The 19,920-nt window shown below is 37.9% G+C and overlaps 1 protein-coding gene across 3 annotated transcripts in view; it reads left to right on the top strand.

Moving 5' to 3' along the window:
• The window catches only part of SYNE1 (spectrin repeat containing nuclear envelope protein 1), a 300,424-nt gene that overhangs the window by 88,677 nt on the left and 191,827 nt on the right, over positions 1 to 19,920 (top strand). For all 3 annotated transcript variants that reach the window (XM_071806433.1, XM_071806432.1, XM_071806430.1), the window contains 13 exons: positions 2,182 to 2,278; positions 3,743 to 3,945; positions 7,969 to 8,133; positions 9,619 to 9,771; positions 10,197 to 10,340; positions 11,693 to 11,866; positions 13,649 to 13,807; positions 15,759 to 15,923; positions 16,488 to 16,622; positions 17,431 to 17,589; positions 17,836 to 18,044; positions 18,311 to 18,419; positions 19,660 to 19,824. In XM_071806433.1, coding sequence (XP_071662534.1) covers positions 2,182 to 2,278; positions 3,743 to 3,945; positions 7,969 to 8,133; positions 9,619 to 9,771; positions 10,197 to 10,340; positions 11,693 to 11,866; positions 13,649 to 13,807; positions 15,759 to 15,923; positions 16,488 to 16,622; positions 17,431 to 17,589; positions 17,836 to 18,044; positions 18,311 to 18,419; positions 19,660 to 19,824 — 2,037 coding nt within the window. The remainder of the gene's footprint in view (positions 1 to 2,181; positions 2,279 to 3,742; positions 3,946 to 7,968; positions 8,134 to 9,618; positions 9,772 to 10,196; positions 10,341 to 11,692; positions 11,867 to 13,648; positions 13,808 to 15,758; positions 15,924 to 16,487; positions 16,623 to 17,430; positions 17,590 to 17,835; positions 18,045 to 18,310; positions 18,420 to 19,659; positions 19,825 to 19,920) is intronic.

Genomic DNA, 19,920 nt, shown 5'->3' with positions numbered 1-19,920 from the left:
AAATTGGGACAAGAAGATAAATAGAGCTCTGTTTCAGGCCTGATGATCTTGACTTCTGCCTCCTTCCAGGTGTCCAGTCATGGAAAGAGAATTTATTTGCTTTGGCTTACCTGGGAACAATTTGATAGGATGAAGAGCCAAGTGTTACTCTTTCAGTAAATTAGGAGTCTTACGTAGGAATGCTATAGTCAGTACCTTGTAGTCAGTGACTATACTAGTAGGAGATAAAAATGTAATTGTTTGTCTGCCAAAGCAGACAGAAATGTCAGCATTCTAGGAACATGCGTAGTTAGGATCTGGATAGAACATATGCCTGGAAAATGTTTATGTACTGTAGCTGAAAAATAACAGTGGTGGTTGTTATATTATTCCATCTTCTTTTCACCTGTCTGTCATATACCAGAATTAAAGGTCAGTATAAATTGTACGCCAACAACCTGAAGAATTTACTGTACCAAAGTCTCAGCTGTAATGGAGACACTGGGTACAGTTATCCATGGATTTAACCCATGTTACTGTGTTTTGGCATTACTGTATTAGCATTTTTTTAGCACCATATGCTATATGGATTTGGGAAAAGCTGCATTATTTTCTTTGAGGGATCTTGTCAGATGAGAGAACATTAATCAATAAAATATCAATATTTAATTTTTTAAAATATTTCCAATTGCTCTTGAGATCAATATTATATATAAGTAGTTTGATACAGTCTTTTACTTTCTCATATGAAGTCTTGCAGGTTTTGGTTCAGAGTAAAGAGCTTGTGTGTATGGGTTTGGCAAAAGTCAAAGTCAGGTGTTTGACACATAAGTCATAGTAAAGCGTGTAGTTCTTTATACATGCCAGATTTTTTTTTTTTTTTAATAGTAGAGCAGAGAAAAAATGTGATTGTCCCTGACTTCTCGTTTCCTTGATTATAAACACATTTCCAAATTACACACTAGGTAACTGTGGTGATTGAACATAACTGCAAAATGTTTTAAGCTAGAAGATTTTTAGATATATACTGGCAGATTATTTTTTTAAAACTGTTTTTAGTGTTTATGTAATGTAGGTTTATGAATATACAAAAACTAATTCTCCTCATCAAGGTACATTGAACTTTGATCTCATTTGAAACCTGGTTTTACAAAAATGACACTTGTACACATAGAATTTTGTCTATTCTGACATTCCAAAGCTTGTGTAGACCTGTGTGAGATGTACGTGCCTTAATGTTGTAGATCTGTAACTGAGAAGGCTTGGGAAGTAGTATAAGTTACAAAACCTTTCCAAAACTCTAAGTAAGTACATTAGGCAAGGCGATATAAAAACCTTGTAAAAAAGCAGATTTTTTCCCTTTTTTAACAGTGATAATGGGAGATATAATATGCTTGCATGATATAGAGATATATATCACACTTAACCAGACTAACACTTCTGAAAGGCATTTAAAAAAGAGTCAGTATCACTTGCCATGAGGGATAAAGAGGCATAAATGATAAAGAGCTGTAACTCTCTGACCAGAATATTTCTAGATGAAATATTCATTGTGCTGTAATAGCTAAAACATCACTCACAAAGGAAAAGCACTGTGTCACTCTTTGGAAAAGCAGCATCTTTTTGTGCACTGTTTCCTCAATTGTTTTTTTACCAATTACAAAGGAGGTAAAGGAAACATGAAGAACAATTCTGATTTTTTCATCTCTTACAGTGAAACCTGCCTGTCTTCAAAGGCTCAAAACAGGAACAATTTTTACAGTTTGACTGGATTTGATTTTTGTGGTGACCCATATGGATGAAGTTTTCTCTTTTATTAAAATGGTCCACTTAGACCAGTGTAAAACAGCTTCCATTAAATAACTTTGAATGTGCAGAAAATGAGCAGTTAACTGAAAAATATTATATGCTAGTGAGTTTTAGCAAGTCAGCAACTAGCAGACTAAGAATATATTAAATATTCTTTCCATATGAAAAGTAAATGAACTGTATTTATAAAGGGAGACTCTGCTGTACCTTTTAAAAGGTGAAATTTATCTATTATTTTATAATTATGATAATTTAAATATTCTTTTATAATGGTGAAAAATAATGGAGCAATAATGAACTTAAAAGTTGTCATCGTTGTCCTGATACAATTTAATGGAAATTATCCTTATTTTTAATATCTACCTTTATTTTGTCTGTTTATTTTCTTTTCAGTCTGTTATTGAAAATAGTAAGTTCTTTGAGCAGTATGAAGTTACCTACCAGATCTTGAAAAGAGCAGCTGAAATGTATGCCAAAGCAAATGGCTCAGGTAAATGCCTATATTTTTTTGTCATGGGGGCACCATTTTAGTCTCTTTACACAAAAGTATCCTCTAGAAATATCTCCCAATATTTTTTTCTTCCGTACAACAGAGCTGTACAGCAGCTGGAGTTTACCAGAGAGGCTATGGCCTCTGGTAGCAATTTAATATATTTTCTAGTATGAAGCCAGCAGGTGCAGAGCAACCTATTTTCCTGGTGTTAAGATTTCTTAATCATCGGAAGAGGGTGTTAATTTTCAGACTTCCTAATGGGAGAAGTCCATAGTCAATGACAGCTTCTGGATTGTTTCAGTGCTGTTGACTTGACCCAAAAGTGCGTCGAAGATCAAATTAAGAGTAAAGAAGATCGTGTTTTGGTGCCTGGAAATGTGCTCTGGATTGGCTTCATTTACTAGGAAAAAAAAAAAAAAAAAAGAAAGAATTGGTCCCAATATTGTAGTAGCAAAAGTATCCCCCAAATTATTGCGGATTCTTTGTTAAATGTGAAAACCTGTAAGAGGAACCCAAATGATAGTTGAATTATGGATACACATGAGAAAAATGTGTAGCTGATTCAATAACTGCCTCCTGTAATTGCTGAACACTTCTGAGATCAGTGACAACGCATGAGGCCATTATTTGACCTAGACAGTTACAGAGATGGGGTGATTTTAGTCTCTGCTGAGGAGATAACACAATAATGTCAGTGGAGGATTTCTGCAGCTGCTAATGTGGTTAGCAGATGTGGAGAGAAATGGATATCATGTTTTTGTTGTGAGATTTAAGCTGGTGATGGTGACACTGAAATTTTATGAAACTAAACATTTTTTACAAGGTGTTCTTACAAAGAATAAAATTAATAGATTTATTCAATGCTATTACAAAATTAAATAAGAAATTCTTTTATAAATTCTTTTATCAATTTTCTACATGTTTTATGAAGTATCAGGACTCTCTTGGGTCCTTTTTTTCTGTTTTTTCTTGAATGAGGACACACTTTATTGCCATGAGGAAAACACTAAAAATTAAATGGCAAAAATTAGCAGCAGTTTGGTTTTCAAGTTAGTGGAAGGAAGATCAGGGTTTCATTGAGTAGTCTTCAATTCAGACATAATGTGTGTTTGTATATTATACATCTCTATTATTTTCTGCATTTCTAAGGAAAATTTCTCTCTTGATTTCTTTTATTGCAGATTAGAAATGAACACCACACTGAATATGCAGTGTGACTGTTTTAATATAGCACTCATTTGATGTACTTTCCTTAGTCTTTAATTCACAGGTTTAATTTCTTAGTTGTAATTTTGCACTAAAATTAGGCTGTTAACTGAGCATATGGATGTAAAAAACCTACTGAAATAGAAGTTGCAGTAAAATATAATTTCCTGATGAGAATGGATAAGCATAATATAAAATTAAGATTTACATAAATAATAATGAACCAAAATAATCAATGACTTTCCTATATCTCAGTGGAAGAAGTTGAGAATGTGATGAAATTCATGAATGACACAACAGCACAGTGGAGGAACCTCTCTGTAGAGGTGAGAAGTGTAAGAAGCATGTTGGAAGAAGTAATTGCTAATTGGGACAGATACAGCAGCACTGTGGCAGGTCTACAGGCTTGGCTGGAAGATGCTGAAAAAATGCTGAATCAACCTGAACGTTCTAAAAAGGTATGCACTAATAGCAGATGTATCTGACTATTTTGTAAATTGTGAAACATGGGATGTATTTTTCCATTTGCTTAGGCTGTTTTACAAAATGTCATACAAGAGGGAGAGTTTTTTTTCAGTTTCTGGCATACTCTCTACATGAATCATAGCTGTTTCTATGTTTGCACATATAGCATGTACAAACAGAAATACACACACAGAATCACAGAATGTTAGGGATTGAAAGGGACCTCGGAAGCTCATCTAGTCCAATCCCCCTGCCAGAGCAGGAACACGTAGATGGGGTTACACGGGAATGTGTCCAGGCAGGTTTTGAATGTCTTCAGAGAAAGAGATTCCACAACCTCCCTGGGCAGCCTGTTCCAGTGTTCTGTCACCCTCACTGTGAAGAAGTGTCTTCTCATATTTAAGTGGAACCTCCTGTGTTCCAGTTTGTACCCAGTGCCCCTTGCCCTGTCATTGGTTGTCACCGAGAAGAGCCTGGCTCCATCTTTGTAACACTCACTCTTTACAAATTTATAAACATTAATGAGGTCACCCCTCAGTCTCCTCCAAGCTAAAGAGACCCAGCTCCCTCAGCCTTTCCTCATAAGGGAGATGCTCCACTCCCTTAATCATCTTTGTTGCTCTGCGCTGGACTCTCTCCAGCAGTTCCCTGCCCTTCTGAGGGGCCCAGAACTGGACACAATATTCCAGGTGTGGTTTCACCAGGGCAGAGTAGAGGGGAAGGAGAACCTCTCTCAACCTACTAACCACCCCCTTCTAATACACCCCAGGATGCCATTGACCTTCTTGGTCACAACGGCACAGTGCTGGCTCATGGTCATCCTGCTGTCCACCAGGACCCCCAGGTCCCTTTCCCCTACACTGCTCTTTAACAGGTCGTTTACCAACTTACACTGGAATCTGGGGTTGTTTTTGCCCAGATGCAAGACTCTACACTTCCCCTTGTTATATTTCATTGAATTTTTCCCCGCCCAACTCTCCAGCCTGTCCAGATCTCGCTGGATGGCAGCACAGCCTTCTGGCATGTCAGCCACTCCTCCCAGTCTGGTGTCATCAGCAAACTTGTTGACAGTGCACTCTATTCCCTCATCCAAGTTGTTGATGAATATCCTGAATAGTAGTGGTCCCAGTACCAACCCTCGAGGCACTCCACGAGATACAGGCCTCCAACTAGACTCTGCCCCATTGACCACGACTCTATGGCTTCTTTCCTTCAGCCAGTTCACAGTCTGCCTCACTACCCGATCATCCAGACCACACTTCCTCAGTTTAGCAGCAAGGATGCTGTGGGAAACGGTGTCAAATCCTTTACTGAAGTCAAGATAGACCACATCCACTGCTTTGCCATCATATATCCATCACCTTTCCAGGTATGGAGGTGAGGTTGATCAGTCTGTAGTTACCTGGCTCCTCCTTCTTTCCGTTTTTGAAGACTGGAGTGACATTTGCTTTCCTCCAGTCCGCAGGCACCTCTCCCATTTCCCACGACTTGGCAAAGATGATGGAGAGTGGTCTAGTAGTGACATCAGCCAGCTCCCTCTGCCCCCACGGGTGCATCCCATCCAGACCCATGGATTTATGGATGTCCAGATTGCTTAATTGCTCCCTAACCCAGTCCTCGTCAACCAAGGCAGACTCCTCCATTGTCCTGCCTTCCTCTGGGGCCTCAGGTGTACGGGGATCCTCAGGACAGCCTCCGGCAGAGTAGACAGAGACAAAGAAGGGCCTACATTGCCTCTAGTGTGGTTTTATCTGCCATGTGTTTGAAAAAGATCTTTGTGTTGTCCTTGGCCCCTCCTGCATGGTTTAATTCTAAGGAGGCCTTAGCTTTCCTAGTTGTCTCTCTACATCCTCTGACAACAGCCTTATATTCTTCCCACGTGGCCAGCCCCTCCTTCCATGATCTGTAAACTCTACTCTTCCACTTGAGTTTGCCCATCAGTTCCCTGTTTAACGAAGCATCAGAAAGTTATCATCAATGCACTGGAGGAACCTCCTGTACTGTGGATGGCTGGCTGAGTAGTCCTTCCAGCAAACATCAGGGTAGTTAAAATCCCCCATGACAACCAGGGCCTGTAACTGTCAGGCTGTTCTCAGCTGTCTGTAGAAGGCCTCATCAACTTCCTCACCCTGATCTCTTGGCCTGTAATAGACACCCACAACAGTATCGCCCCTGCCACCCTGCCCCTTAATTCTCAACCACAGACACTCAACTCGCTCCTCATCTGCCCCTGGACACTACTCAATACATTGTAGTTGCTGTCTTACTAAAGAGCAACTCTACCACCTCGCCTTGCTGGTCTGTCTTTTCTGAGAAGGACATAGCCATCCATGACCACATTCCAGTCATGTGAGCTGTCCCACTACATCTCTGTAGTTGCCACCATATCATAATCTCCTGACTGAACACGCAATGAAGAAAGGCATCATCTGTGATAACATGGTCAGAAGCATCTTTGGCATGAATATAGGGCAGCGGTATTACTCAGAGATAAGTATGTTACACAGTTCGCTCAAAGACGAACACAGCTTTTAACACCAAAGTGCATAGTCATGTGCTGTGTATGGAGACACTTAAAGAAAATTATTTTTTCCACTGATTTGTCCTACCACAGATGTCAGATTTCCATATTAGTTGCCTTCGCAAGCCAACATTATTAATATGTGTTTGATGGGTAAGTAATTAATCCATTTCCCTGGTGTTTTAGGAATCTTTTAGACAGTTTCTTTTGGGGACATGCAGTCATAAAGATAGTTTTGCTGTCTCTTTTTTTTTTTTTTCTGTTCTAATATTAGAGTACAGAAGCAGTGAGTTTTGTTTGTGAAGCTTCAATAATGACCCAGATTGACTGGAATAATACTTCACTTAATAGGTGCTACATTTCTACCCAATCCCAGCTCTCAACACCAAAGTATGGTTTTCATAGCTTGTAAGATAACAAACTGACATCAGGTCAGGAGTGAGCATTTCAAGTTACATGACAGTTTGTTAATTTAAATTGATGTAAAATACTGGAAAACAGTTTTTAAATAAAAATAAAGCTGTGAAAATAATTCAGTAGACTGGTATAATATAAATACCAACAGTTATCATTACTGAGCAGGAAGGATGATCTCAGCTGATCAGGTTGATTTTAGCTTCTTGTGTTTTATGTAAGTAACTTGTGGCTACTCTTTCTCCCCTGAACAAAGGTGGCCTCATGATTCAGTCTATTGGGAACAGTCCTGGCCACATGTTGTCCATTGAATTGTGGATGGTTTGGAGGAGCATAGCAGGGACAAGCCAAAACCATGTCAGAGAAGATGTGGACAATGGTGGGACAGTGACTGATCCTGTTCTGTTTACTGGTATAGCTGTAGTCAGTGTCTGGAGATACCTGCCTCAAGAACAATTTCCCACCCTCTTGAAGAGCAAAAAGGAAAGGAGTGGGCTGGTCTTTGTACCTGTCTACAAAATGCACAGAAGCATTTGACACTGTGGCTGGGATGTTTAGGCTGCTGCACTGGAACGGGGAAAATAATCAGTGACAGCCATTCCTTTTCCCTCCCCACTCATCTTCTCTGAGATAGGAGGAAGCAACAATAATGAATCAGTCCTCTTAGGTTTTCTGGGATGCCAGACCCCAGAAAGATGCAGATGGTTCACAGAATCTCTCCACAGTCTGTATATGGCCCAGGTTACTATATCAGCCCATACCGCTTCAGGACAAGACAGAAATTAGAGGAGTCCTAAAACTGTTTTCTGTTATGGAACTTTCTCTTAAGGAGGAGTTCCATTAGTTTAACTGAAGTTACTCATTGGAGTGAAATGAGCTGTAAGTAAACTGGTGGTAATTTTTAATTCCATAGTTTATATTCATGATTTTAATATCTAATATCTCGTATGAAGAGCTTCAGAGGATGATTGTTCAAAGAGTTTTATCAAGCCACTAGCTAGTGATTAAATTCTAGTTTCATGCTTTAAGGTAAAGACTATTTGAAAGGGTTTCAGGAAGGTGTTTTTATTTTGTTTTTCAGGATTTCTTCCGCCATTTACCTCATTGGATCCAACAGCACACAGCCATGAATGATGCTGGTAATTTTCTAATTGAAACATGTGATGAGACCATTTCCAGAGACCTCAAACAGCAGCTCCTCTTACTTAATGGAAGATGGAGAGAATTATTTATGCAAGTTAAGCAGGTATGTGGTTTTGCGCATGTTACTCTTAAATATTTATTTCATCATTTCCATGCAAGCAAGACAGATTTGTTCCACTAGCAGGACTATAGAACAACTTACTAAAGTGCCTAACTGTTCAGCATTATTTAAATTAGAAATCAATCTCTGACAGCAGTTGACTTTATTAGGGCTATTCCTTTGTTTATCTTTTGGGGTATATAGCTTTTTATTTTTGGACATTTTCAGCTAGTATGATCTGCAGTTTTTCTTTATGTTCTTGATACAGTGAATATTATTTACGCATATCCGCTACCATTCTTTGAAGAATATTATATGGTTTAAGTAGCTAATGTTATTGTAAACTCTGTAAAACTAAAGAGTGAAAATAGTGAAAATGAATATTTTTATTACTCTTTAATGAAAATTGCATTCAGTTATACTACTGCATCAATAAGCAGGTACAATGCAAGTTAATTAACTAAATGTTTTCCCCAAATCAGTCAAACATTACTTCCTATCTAGTGCACAAGGAGGCAGTGATAATAAATGAAAAACACCTACTCTTTATCTCATGGAAGAGATTCAACTGATTGGAAAAAGAAGTGGTGTTTCTGTATTTGCTCTTTAAAAAGCAAAGAGAAGATGAGATAAAATTACACAGAAGTGTTTCACACCTCATAAACACATTAGGAAATATTTTTGCTATGGTCAATATACATCTAATGATATTTTCCCATTCCAGTGATTTTAAATACCAGTGGACTACTTGAAGATGCTGGATCTGCTGTTTTTTGTTTTGTTTTTTTTTTTACTGGCTTGATTATTACCATTACAGTCAAGTTAAACTGAAAAAGCAGATAGTGATTGCCCCTTTTTTATTGTAGCTCTTCCAAACTGTTGACTAGAATGCTCTCAGGTTTTGTTTACTGATGATCTTTAAGGTGATTCACTATGGAAACAGTAATGCCCAGGACATAAATGTCCCTACCCCTACTTATACAGATTCTTTCATATGTTGTGATATGGTTTTACTCACTGGCTTTTCACCAGTTCTGTCATACAGCTCATTCTAATGTTTAGCCTTCCTCCAGCCAGCAGTTCTTTCATTGAAATTACCTTATCCATCAGCTTTCCTAGGCTTTTCCTATTCTATTCTCTTTGCTGAATTTTCAGAATTGATACTGTTGGTAATGAGAAATGAATTCAGATGTTGATTCTAGGTTAGAAACAAATTAGTCTGGCATACCGTGAATGATCGAAACCTTAAAAAAGATTGACCTCTTGTATGAATGTTGTTCTTTTTAGTAACAGCACTTTCAAAACTAATGCAGATGATTAGTGTCTAATGAATTTGGAAGATCAGTTCTTAGTATCTTGTATTTTGTTGAATGTGCTTTTTCCAACAAACAGACTGTAAACATGCTAATTCCCTTAAGTCATTACCTAATTGACAGACATCTAATTTGGGGTGTTTTTGTTTTTTTGTTATACTTTGCATTTTCCTAGTATGCTCGAGCAGATGAGCTAGACAAAATGAGGAAGGAATACTTGGATGGTGTTGCTCATTTGACAGCTTTTATTGACGGAAGCAATAAGAAACTTTCAGCCCCTGTAGAAGTGTCTTTCCTTGAAGTCAAAATGTTTGTACAAGAGTTAGAAGTAAGTGTCTTCCTTCCATTCCTTTCTTTCTCCTTCATAAGAGTGAAACTAGTCCTATTTAATTCTGAGACCATAAAATTATTTTAGTATACATTTCCACTATTATGCTATTTTTTAAAAACAGTTGTGCTTTTTTGTATAATATCTACTGTAGCTGATATAAATAACTTTGAGTGACATTTCCAAAACACTGTCCATCTGGAGATTTCTTTCTGTGTAGTTTCAAATCACATTCAGTTGAGCTGACTGATACCCTTTGGCACAGTTTTCATGCATTTGAAATACAGTCCATTATTCACTATAATGAACAATGAAAACAATTAATTATTGGAATATATGTATTTTATGTCTTGAGATGAGACTTGTATCTCCCATTAATGCATAAATGCCATTGTTGAAATATTTTTTTGAAACATTTGTTTCAGAATATTAAGCAGAAATTGCCTGCAATGGAAACTCAGTACAAAATGCTTACAAGAACAACTCAACTTGTTACAAAAGAAGTTTCCCAAGAGGAAGTGAATGAAATGCTTGGAACTTTGACAAGGATCAAAGAGCAGCTGAGCAAGGTTGCAGAATACTTTTTCTACTAGACATTGTTGACTGTTGAACTAATAAATAGTAAACTCATCTATATAAATGCTCAGATATATGCACTTGAGCAAATCATAGAATAGTTTGGGTTGGAAGGGACCTTCAAAGGTCATTTAATCCAACCCTCCTGCAATGAGCAGGGACATCTTCAACCAGATCAGGTTGCTCAGAGCCCCGTCCAACCTGGCCTGAATGATTCCAGGGATGGGGCATCTACTGCCTCTCTGGGCAACTTGTTCCAGTGTTTCACCAGCCTCATTGTAAAAAATTTCTTCCTCATGTCTAGCCTCAGTCTCCTCTCTTTTAGTTTAAAACCATTACCCCTTGTCCTGTCGTAACAGGCCCCGCTAAAAAGTCTGTCCCAATCTTCCTTATAGTCTTTTAATTACTGAAATGCTGCCATAAGTTCTCCCTGGAACTTTCTCTACTCCGGGCTGAACAATCCCAACTCTCTCAGCCTGTCCTCACAGGAGAGGTGTTTCAGCCGTCTGATCATTTTTATGGCCTCCTCCTGGACCCTCTCCAGCAGGTCCATGTCTTTCCTGTACTGAGGACACCAGAGCTGGACACAGGACTCCAGGTGGAGTCTCACCAGAGTAGAGCTGAGGGGCAGAATCACCTCCCTTGACCTGCTGGCCATACTCTTTTTGATGCAGTCCAAGATACACTTGGCCTTCTGGGCTGCAAGCACGTATTGCTGGCTCATGTCCCATCTTTCATCCACCAGTACCCCCAAGTCCTTCTCGGCCGGGCTGCTTTCAATCCGTTTATCACCCACCCTGTATTGATACTGTGGGGTTGCCCCGACCCAGATGCAGAACCTTGCACTTGGCCTTGTTGAACCTCATGAGGTTCTCATGGACCTACTTCTCAAGCTTGTTCAGGTCCCTCTGAATGGCATTTCATCCCTCAGGCATATCAACTGCACCATTCAGCTTGGTGTCATCTGCAGACTTGCTGAGGGTGTGCTCGATCCCACTGTCTATGTCATTGATGAAGATATTAAGCAGTACTGGTCCCAGCGGGGACCCCTGAGGGACACCACTTGTTACCGTTGTCCATCCAGACATTGTGCCATTGGCCACTGGATATATATTTATAGTAACAAAAGATTGAGTTCAGGATGGAGAAATGTTACTTTTTCTAGTCTTTAGGACTACCATCCTTAAATTGAATATTGTTTTCTTTAGAAGTAATGCAGGATCAGCATTGGTCTATCTTAAAAGAGGCAGGTAGCAAATATATAAACCCACATGCAGAGGAAGCTGCTATTTATTGGATTTTACAACTTTTTGTAATTATTTGTTTTCTTTAAAATGACAAAAAGGTTAAGGAGTATTCCTGTGCCCTGCTGTATGAATGCCAGCATCTGCTGTCTCCACTGGAAGAACTGGAGAAACAAATCACGCATTTTTATGAATCTCTTGAAAAAGTCAATGAAATTATTTCTATCCTGGATCCTGAAGCACAACCTACAACTGTTCTTAAACAAAAAGCACAAGTAAGTTTCAAAAACATCTTATAAAGATCTGCTGCCTCTGAATATTTACAATAAATTTTTCAGGAAATTGAATTGCAACTTGGTAAGCTGAGCAAATGTTTCTTCATATTCAGGCAATGAACATAACCTATCCTAAAGTCAACTCTAGGCATAAACATAAAAAGACTGAAACTTGTGTTCCCTCCTAGTGCCCGTGGTTTCAATCCAAGAAATAAATGTGAGATTTTTTTTTTTTCTTTTAATCTTGTGGAAATTGGACTGAAGTATCAGAAATACATTGTTTTTTTTATTAATCAGATGAAATAACATGACCAGGAGCTTCCCTAGGTTTTCTTGGACAATTATGGAAGTTTCTTAGAAGCATGGAAGTTTTTTCTTTGAAGTGCATTGTAGTAGAACATTAACTTTTGTATCTGACCAATAAACATTTCATTCTGGAGGAATTAAGTGCTAGTCAGAACTCACTTGGAAAAGTAAACAGAAATATGAGGATTGTGGGATTTATCCTTGTGTATGTGGTATATAGCCTAGAATTAGTCCCTCAAAATTGATGTTCACATTTCATTGGAGTTGGATTTGACAGGTGGTATAATTAAATTGGTTTTTATGGGAAGCTGAAATCTTTCAAAACTGTTTAAAGTCCTTTGCAAAAGAAAAAAAAAATAGAAAAAATAAATTTCATTTTATGTGTGTATATCTATCGGTCTGTCTGTCTGTCTATCTATCTATCTATCTATCTATCTATCTATCTATCTATCTAAATATACATAAAATTTGTCCAAGCCTGTAATCATGCTGGAGATCAGCCCAATAATTCAGCAAGAAGGGTCTTCTCTTGCAGTGACTTCAAGCTTTGATTGTATTTGGGTAAAAAATGATCTGGTGATCTTGAATCAAGCCCGTCCATTTATCTTCCTGACTAAAGCCCATTCTATTTATGAACACCATCTGAGTGACTTGTCTGGCCTGCAGGTTAAGGAGCAGCTCAAGAAATTGCTTCTTTCCTCTGCTTCTGAAGGTTAAACTGACCCAGAATGGTAAAATAAAAAGACATGTTTCTTCTGGAATTACTTGCCAACCAGGGAACCAAAATCTCCTCAGTTATATGGAGGGTGCTGCTTTCTGCTGATGAGAGAGTAAACAGAGATTTGTTCTGAGGAATACAGCGTTCCTTCCATAGCAGAGCAGTTTCCTCACTGCAGAATTTTTTTAAACCTTTTTTTCATCCTGTGTAACTACATGCATGTTTTCTTCTCTCCCCCTTCTTTTTTTTTAATTAAAAAAAAAAAAAAAGGTGTAATTCTCATTACTTAATGCCATTAATAATGAAATCTAAATTCCAATAGCTGACGTGAAAGGTTAATTTGTTGAAAGGCAAGAAAGGTTAACATCTCAGCCTGCTACTAAGAGTTGTCATTCTTATGTCTGTTGCTTTCACTGCTACCTACTTACAGTTATGCAATAAATATACACAACCCATGAAGTCAAATCACAGAAAAATGTATTGACCTGCATTTTCTAAAATTACCTGAAAGGCTTGGGTGTGTGTCTGTGTCTTTTTTTATCAATAGCTAGAGCTCTATTTGGGTACAGAACTCTGGATACAAGGAGAAAGTTGTGTGGTCTGTGCTATTCCATATAACATTTCGTGTGGTCTGTTTGTTGTGATGCTTTGACCTTGTCCCTTTTGTTCTTGTTGTCAAAAAATATCTTCCTGTTATTTTGCCAAACTTTTCTCTCCTTTGTTCCTGGCCAGGGTGGATATATGTTTTTTTCTTTCAGGATTTGGTAGCTTATCAAGAAAACTGCAAGAAGGATTTGTCCTTGATTGAGAGAAATAGTCAGAGTATCCTGCAGTGTGTGGCTTCTAGTGAAGTGTTACAGCATTTCCATCAGTCAACATTTCAGAAGAAAGTTACACAAGTTCAGATCACTTTTCAGGTAATTACGTCATGCCTTGGTGCATATTTTTTGAAAACTTGTTCATATACAGATTATCCATCGTATCGGATCTCCATTTCATCACTCCATAGCTACTGTCCTAGAGAGCTCTCCTTCCTGATGTCGAGGCATTAATTAAGAATTTATCTGTATTAGGTTATAAGTGGTCAGGAGGCTGATGATCATGTTCTCCATACAGTTGTTCAGAGGTGACCCTGCCTCAGAGGATCCAGGGATTTAAGGAGAGCTTTCACACCTCTCAGTCTCCTTTGGAACAAGGCACCTGAAATCCAACCTTTAGGGCTGCACTGGTGTTTGTTTCTCCTGATATTGTCATCTTGGCTAATTATTTGCTCCTATATTGCCATATATCCCCTTTCACACAAAACGTGGAAGATGGAAACTTTTGCAAATACTACTATTGCTGAGCATTGTATTTCCTCAGACAGTGCAGTGGATTGTGAATATAGAAAGTTGCATATATGTTTTTGTTAATGTAAAGATATGTACTTTGGGCTACAGTTCCCTTTATCTGTAGAGATCTATGTTATTATTAGCCATGCTGACATTTTGGGGCTTACTCAGCTCCAGTCTACCTCCCCCCCCCACACACACCCCCCCCCCCCCCGCCACGTGAGCATGAAATTAACCCTTTTCTTGGAGTCAGATCTCCAGATGTTGAGTTCTATGAAATTTGCTTTCAGGCAATTATTGTTCAGTATGAGGCTATCTAAACTGAATTTTAAGCTACAGAAAATCATCCAGCAGTAAAGACCTGTCCCTGCAAGGTGGTTTTCAAAATTTATATTGTATTTTGTGGGTTGCACTTAAAGACATGTGGGTTTAGTTTTACAATTTAGAAATAATTAATTTAAGTTTAGCTTATAGTAACAGAAGCAGATACAGTTGTATCCATGTTACTATGTTAAATGTTACTTATTCTGTTTCTGTGAAGATGGATGGTGATTTATCACTTTTCGTGTTAGGAAAAAAAAGCCATGCAATTTGGCATAAGCATACAAAATGTGGCATACCCAGAGTTAAAATATTTATGGATCCAGAAACTGGCATTTTCTGATGTAAATACATTCCTATATTATTCTGTTACTATACACATATTTTTATCAGGAAACTTTAAAAAGGCTTAGCAAGATGTTTGAGAACTACAGATTTCATGAGCTCACCGTAGAAAGCCGTTACAATTCCTTACACTGAGTTTTGTAATCAGTGAGGATGGTATGATAAGTATATGGCGAGTAAGCAGTGTTGGAATTACCTTGCTGCAGCTGAACTGGTGAACTGTTCATTTCCCCTGGTAAATTTTGTTACTTGCTTATGGAATTGTGCTGGGACAGACTACAAAGCAGAATAACGAAGAGCTGTGACTAAGGCTTCAAAACAAGAGGATTTTAGGTCAGCAACTAAACCACAAAATTTGCTTTCTTTTTAGCGGATTTCTGCCTGGTTGCTTACCTGGCCTACTAGCATGATAATCATACAAACCTCCTCCAGGTCAGAAGACCTGTAGCATGGAACTGGTTGGATCCATCAGTCAAACCACCTTCATGTAGAGTCATGTAGAGGAGGTAGTCTGCTATTGGGAAAAAATGGAATGGCAAGCTTTTAGCCATACCAGATGCTTTACATTTAAAAGCAGGCTTTAGGAAAGAAGCACTACCCAAATGGCAGAGGCATTCTGATGGTATCAGACACATCAATATTAGATGGGTATCCATTTTTATTTGAATGAAGGATGACATTAGCACAAGCCTTCATATAAGTATTAAAAATTGGAAAAACGGGAGCATGAAATGGAGAAGCTCTTGTGAACGGCGTATATTTGAGAGAGTGACGGCAATCAACTGCATTTTTTTTTGTAAGATCATGGTAAAAGAGAGCAAATAAAAAACAGTGAGAAAGTGGCAGCTCATTTTCTTTGCTTATAACTCAGAATATGGTCAGGAAAGCTGGTGACTGGAGAAAAAACATAGAAGCAAATAGCCGTTTGATGAAGAAATTTGAGGAGTCTAGAGCAGAACTGGAGAAAGTAATACAGATTGCCAATTGTTGCTTAAAAGAAAAAGGAAATCCTGAAGAACTTCTCAGGAAACATAGCGTGAGTAAATTCTCTGACCTTCCTCATGGAAATCTTTGAGTGCATGACATACAAGTGAAAAACCTACTTAATTTTAAAATTGATGTGGATTTCTTTCACGTATAGAAGTTATACAGATCAGGTCAAACTAATGTTAAGATTGAAAAACAAGAAGGAAAAATGATCACTCCTCTTACTGATGCATGTAAGGAACCAGAAGGTTAACAGGGAAAACTCTGTAGAAATTAGGGTCGGTTTTGCCAGTAGAACCGCTGGGAGTGAGGGCACTACAGTTTGGCAGTCTTATGCATCCGCTGCTTTGTTTTCCAGATGTGTCTGTATCATAACCATTACTTATGCATGTAGCTTTTAAATCTCAGTGTACTGACTGAGAGTAAATTAATTTGCTGGACGGACTTTAAATAGCTAGAAGTAGTTCTTTCCTTAGCTCAAACTTCAATTCTTCAATGCAGCAGAATTAACCTTGGAACTTAAAGGGTGTACTGGGGAACTGCATATTGGCAGGCTACCATATCAATAACCAGCTTCATCTTCTCACCTGCCCACTTTCCACCTCGACTTCAGGAATTCTTTAACCAGTTGGATCAGAGAGTCCTAAATGCCTTTCTGAAAGCATGTGATGAACTTACTGACATTCTCCCAGAACAAGAGCAACACAACCTGCAGGAAGCTGTGCGAAAACTCCATAGACAGTGGAAGGTTAGTTACACTCAATGATATCTGTGGAAATTGTGAGTCTCAACTTCAGAATGTTTCTGCATTACCTTTATGTTAAAAAAAATGAAATAAAATAAGTTGTATTATTTGGCTTCCTGTGCAGTTGCGGGGGAAAAAAAAAAAGTATTTTACAGCATTAGATACAGTTACACCTACAAATACCCTCTTGAAAAAACCCTGTTGAGCAGAGTGCTCAAAAGTCAAGAAATGTGAGAAATTAATCATGAAAGCTCCACATACAGACATAATGATACTTCTGTATACCTCTGTTAAGAATATTTGTTGAGAATAGGTGCTAACTTCTCTTACTTTATGCTGATACTGGATGATTGCAGTTACTTTCTCAACCCTAATAAAACAAATTTGTAAGAGATCAGGCTATCAGTTCAATGTTACAGGTCAAAGCTGGAGTGATGAATGAGTGGTTTCCTCACTAGCATGCAAACAGGAACCTCTGGAAGCAGCTTTACTATTATTGTTTTATTGTTTTATAAAGGAAATATTTGGTTGTATCTTACCAAGAATCAAGATGTCTTTTTAATTTACCTTATACATGCATATTCTGGTCCAGAAGAACTTGTGACCTTATGATATATCTAAGAGATATTAGTAACAGCATTGCTTTATTTACTCAAATGAATATGGAGAAACCCCCATCTTTTCATGCATATATATTCTTTATTTTCTGTACTAGCGACTTTTAGACAATTTATTTGTAGTAACATCACACTGAGATAGTGGGACTAGTGTTTTATCTCTGTGCTTGTTTATTGCCCTGGTGGGTGTGTAGGATCTTCAAACAGAAGCCCCATATCATTTGATCCACTTGAAGATTGAAGTACAGAAAAGCAAGTTTTTGGTTACAGTAGAAGAGTGCAAAGCTGAATTAGCTCGTCAGAACAAGGTGTTATCAAGAGAAGACAATGAAAGAATGATCGAGGAACACATGGTATGAATTATATGCCACCACATGGGCATTTACCGAAATACATTTTGATGTCAGTAACAAATAAAAGGTCCAACCAACTTCTAAGCCACCAAACACTCTATGCACAACTAAATGAGATCGGTCCTTGGGGCCTTTAACAAAAATTTTGATTTGAGCTTACTGTGGTTTATAACAAATATATAGATATGCTTTGTGATTTCTATCCATTTGTATTTTACTTGAATTTTCTGCTTTGTCTCCCATCAGTTGTTCTTTGGTGACAAGGGACCTTATCATCTGTGTGAGAAAAGGCTACAACGGATTGAAGAACTGTGCCAAAAACTGCCAGTTTCTGATCCAGTGAGGGCTACATTGGAAAGCAGCCACCGAATCCTGAAGGAGCTCAAATCCCAGATAGACAGCACATACATAAAACTAACAGAGCGCTTGGACACCTGGAAGGGCTATAAGAGCAGGTGGCAGCTCAATTGCTAGCTGGGTCTTGTAGAACCTTATGTGATCACTCCTCTAAATGTTGTCATAGATCAGTACCACATTAAGAATGATGCTGTGTTGATAGGTTCAAACCAAAACAGTGCTTTATATAGTAATTCCACAAATTATAGTGGGGTTTTGAGTGGACTTTATAATTTGGGCTTAAATTTAAGAGGTTACCATTTTGTACTGACAATTTTTGTCTAACTTGTTTCCTGGGTTTGCATTATGTGATGTTTTATTTCAGATTTTCTGAATTGGCAAATTGGATTTCATCAACAGAAAGAGAGCTAAAGAAGATAAAGGGAAATGTCAATGATACTGCCAAATACCAGCAATTTAAAGCATCTGTGGGGGTGAGCCCTTGGTTTATATTCTAACAAAGCTGTGGTCATTGCTGCTGGGACTCTGGATGAAACTGTATTCTGAAGCAGTGCAACTGTTTTACAATGGAGACTACAGTAGCTCTGCTGATTCCTGGTATTATTAAAAAGGCATTTCCAGGAGAAAGTTCCACATGTAGCAGAGTGTGGCAGAAGTTCCTACTTTTAATATTTTAGAGAATAGCAGGTCCCTTTGCCTGTATATTCAGAACATCCAAAATATAGAAGCACATAGAATAAACGCTTACCCCTCATCCTGTTGTGTGCAGAGTTAAAAGTGTTGTGCAAAGAAAAATCAAAATTTCTGGACTGGTTCTTTTTGAAGAATCAAGTTACTGTCTTACATTTAGGGAAAGCTTCTGTAATAAAAATTATCTTCTACAATAGTATAACAAGGAAGGCTAAGATAATTCTACCATTCATTTTTTGCATTGGTGACTGGTAACAGAAGTGTTAGAGTAGTTGAAGATTGAGTCATTTGGTTAAATTAGTTTTAGGGAATAATTCATTGTGTCACTTGAGACCTAGCTTGACCCTTATTTCTTTTTTTAATTTCACATAGTTGGAACAAAAATAGGAATGTCAAATACTGTAAGAGTTTGTGTAAAAGTCATGAGCAGGCTAACTGTGCAGGGAAACTTAATTAGGATGACCCTGATAAAGCAGATAGACTTTCGTTTAATGGGTGTTTCCGCTCCAAAGGTCTGATTTACTCATGAAGTTTTACTGCTGGCAACTTCTCATTAGCAATGACACAAAAATATAAATGAACTACTGGGTGAAAAGAGGGGGGAAGATAGCTATTTAAAAAGGAATAAAAAATACACAAAACCTTATACCACTTGAAATTTTATGTTTGAGAAAGTCATCATTTAAGATTTAAAAGGTAATTGAGAAATTTGATCAATATATGGAAAATAGGTATGTGTTATCTACTATATATCTATCTGCTAGTTTGTGAGGAAAGAGTACTCATTAAAGAACAATGTAATAAATAGTAGTGGAGTAATGTCTGTGAAGGAAATGCAAGAATCTCTCCATTGACTGGAACAGAATCAGATAGGATATGCAAATAAAAAAATACTACACGTCTAGTGTTTCAATTTAACAAAGGTGCTACATTTACTCTACTAATCTTTGAACTGATACCATTACTTTCACTCATTAATATATTTTGTTTATTTGAAGAAAATACATTTTGATTCTTCCATAGGAAATTAGGAAGCGTATTAACAAGCAAGGAGAAAATCACAGCTGGTTGAAATCTAGACTTGCTGTTTTGACTGAATTATGTCCTGATTTGGAGGCCAAAAGGACAGAGGATGAGCTTCGTAAACTTTCCAGTGACTTCAAGGGACTCCTAGATTTGCTGGCTGAGGTACAGTATGAGAGACACAAGAACTCTCCATTTACAGTGTCATGTGAAATGACATCAGTCATCGCTTTACAAATATAAGTTCCCTGCTGTTTTTTT

Source organism: Patagioenas fasciata, chromosome 3 (genome assembly GCF_037038585.1).
Source record: "Patagioenas fasciata isolate bPatFas1 chromosome 3, bPatFas1.hap1, whole genome shotgun sequence".
Taxonomy (NCBI): domain Eukaryota; kingdom Metazoa; phylum Chordata; class Aves; order Columbiformes; family Columbidae; genus Patagioenas; species Patagioenas fasciata.
The sequence above is the reverse complement of the archived record's forward strand: the minus strand, read 5'-3'. Positions and strand labels throughout refer to the sequence as shown.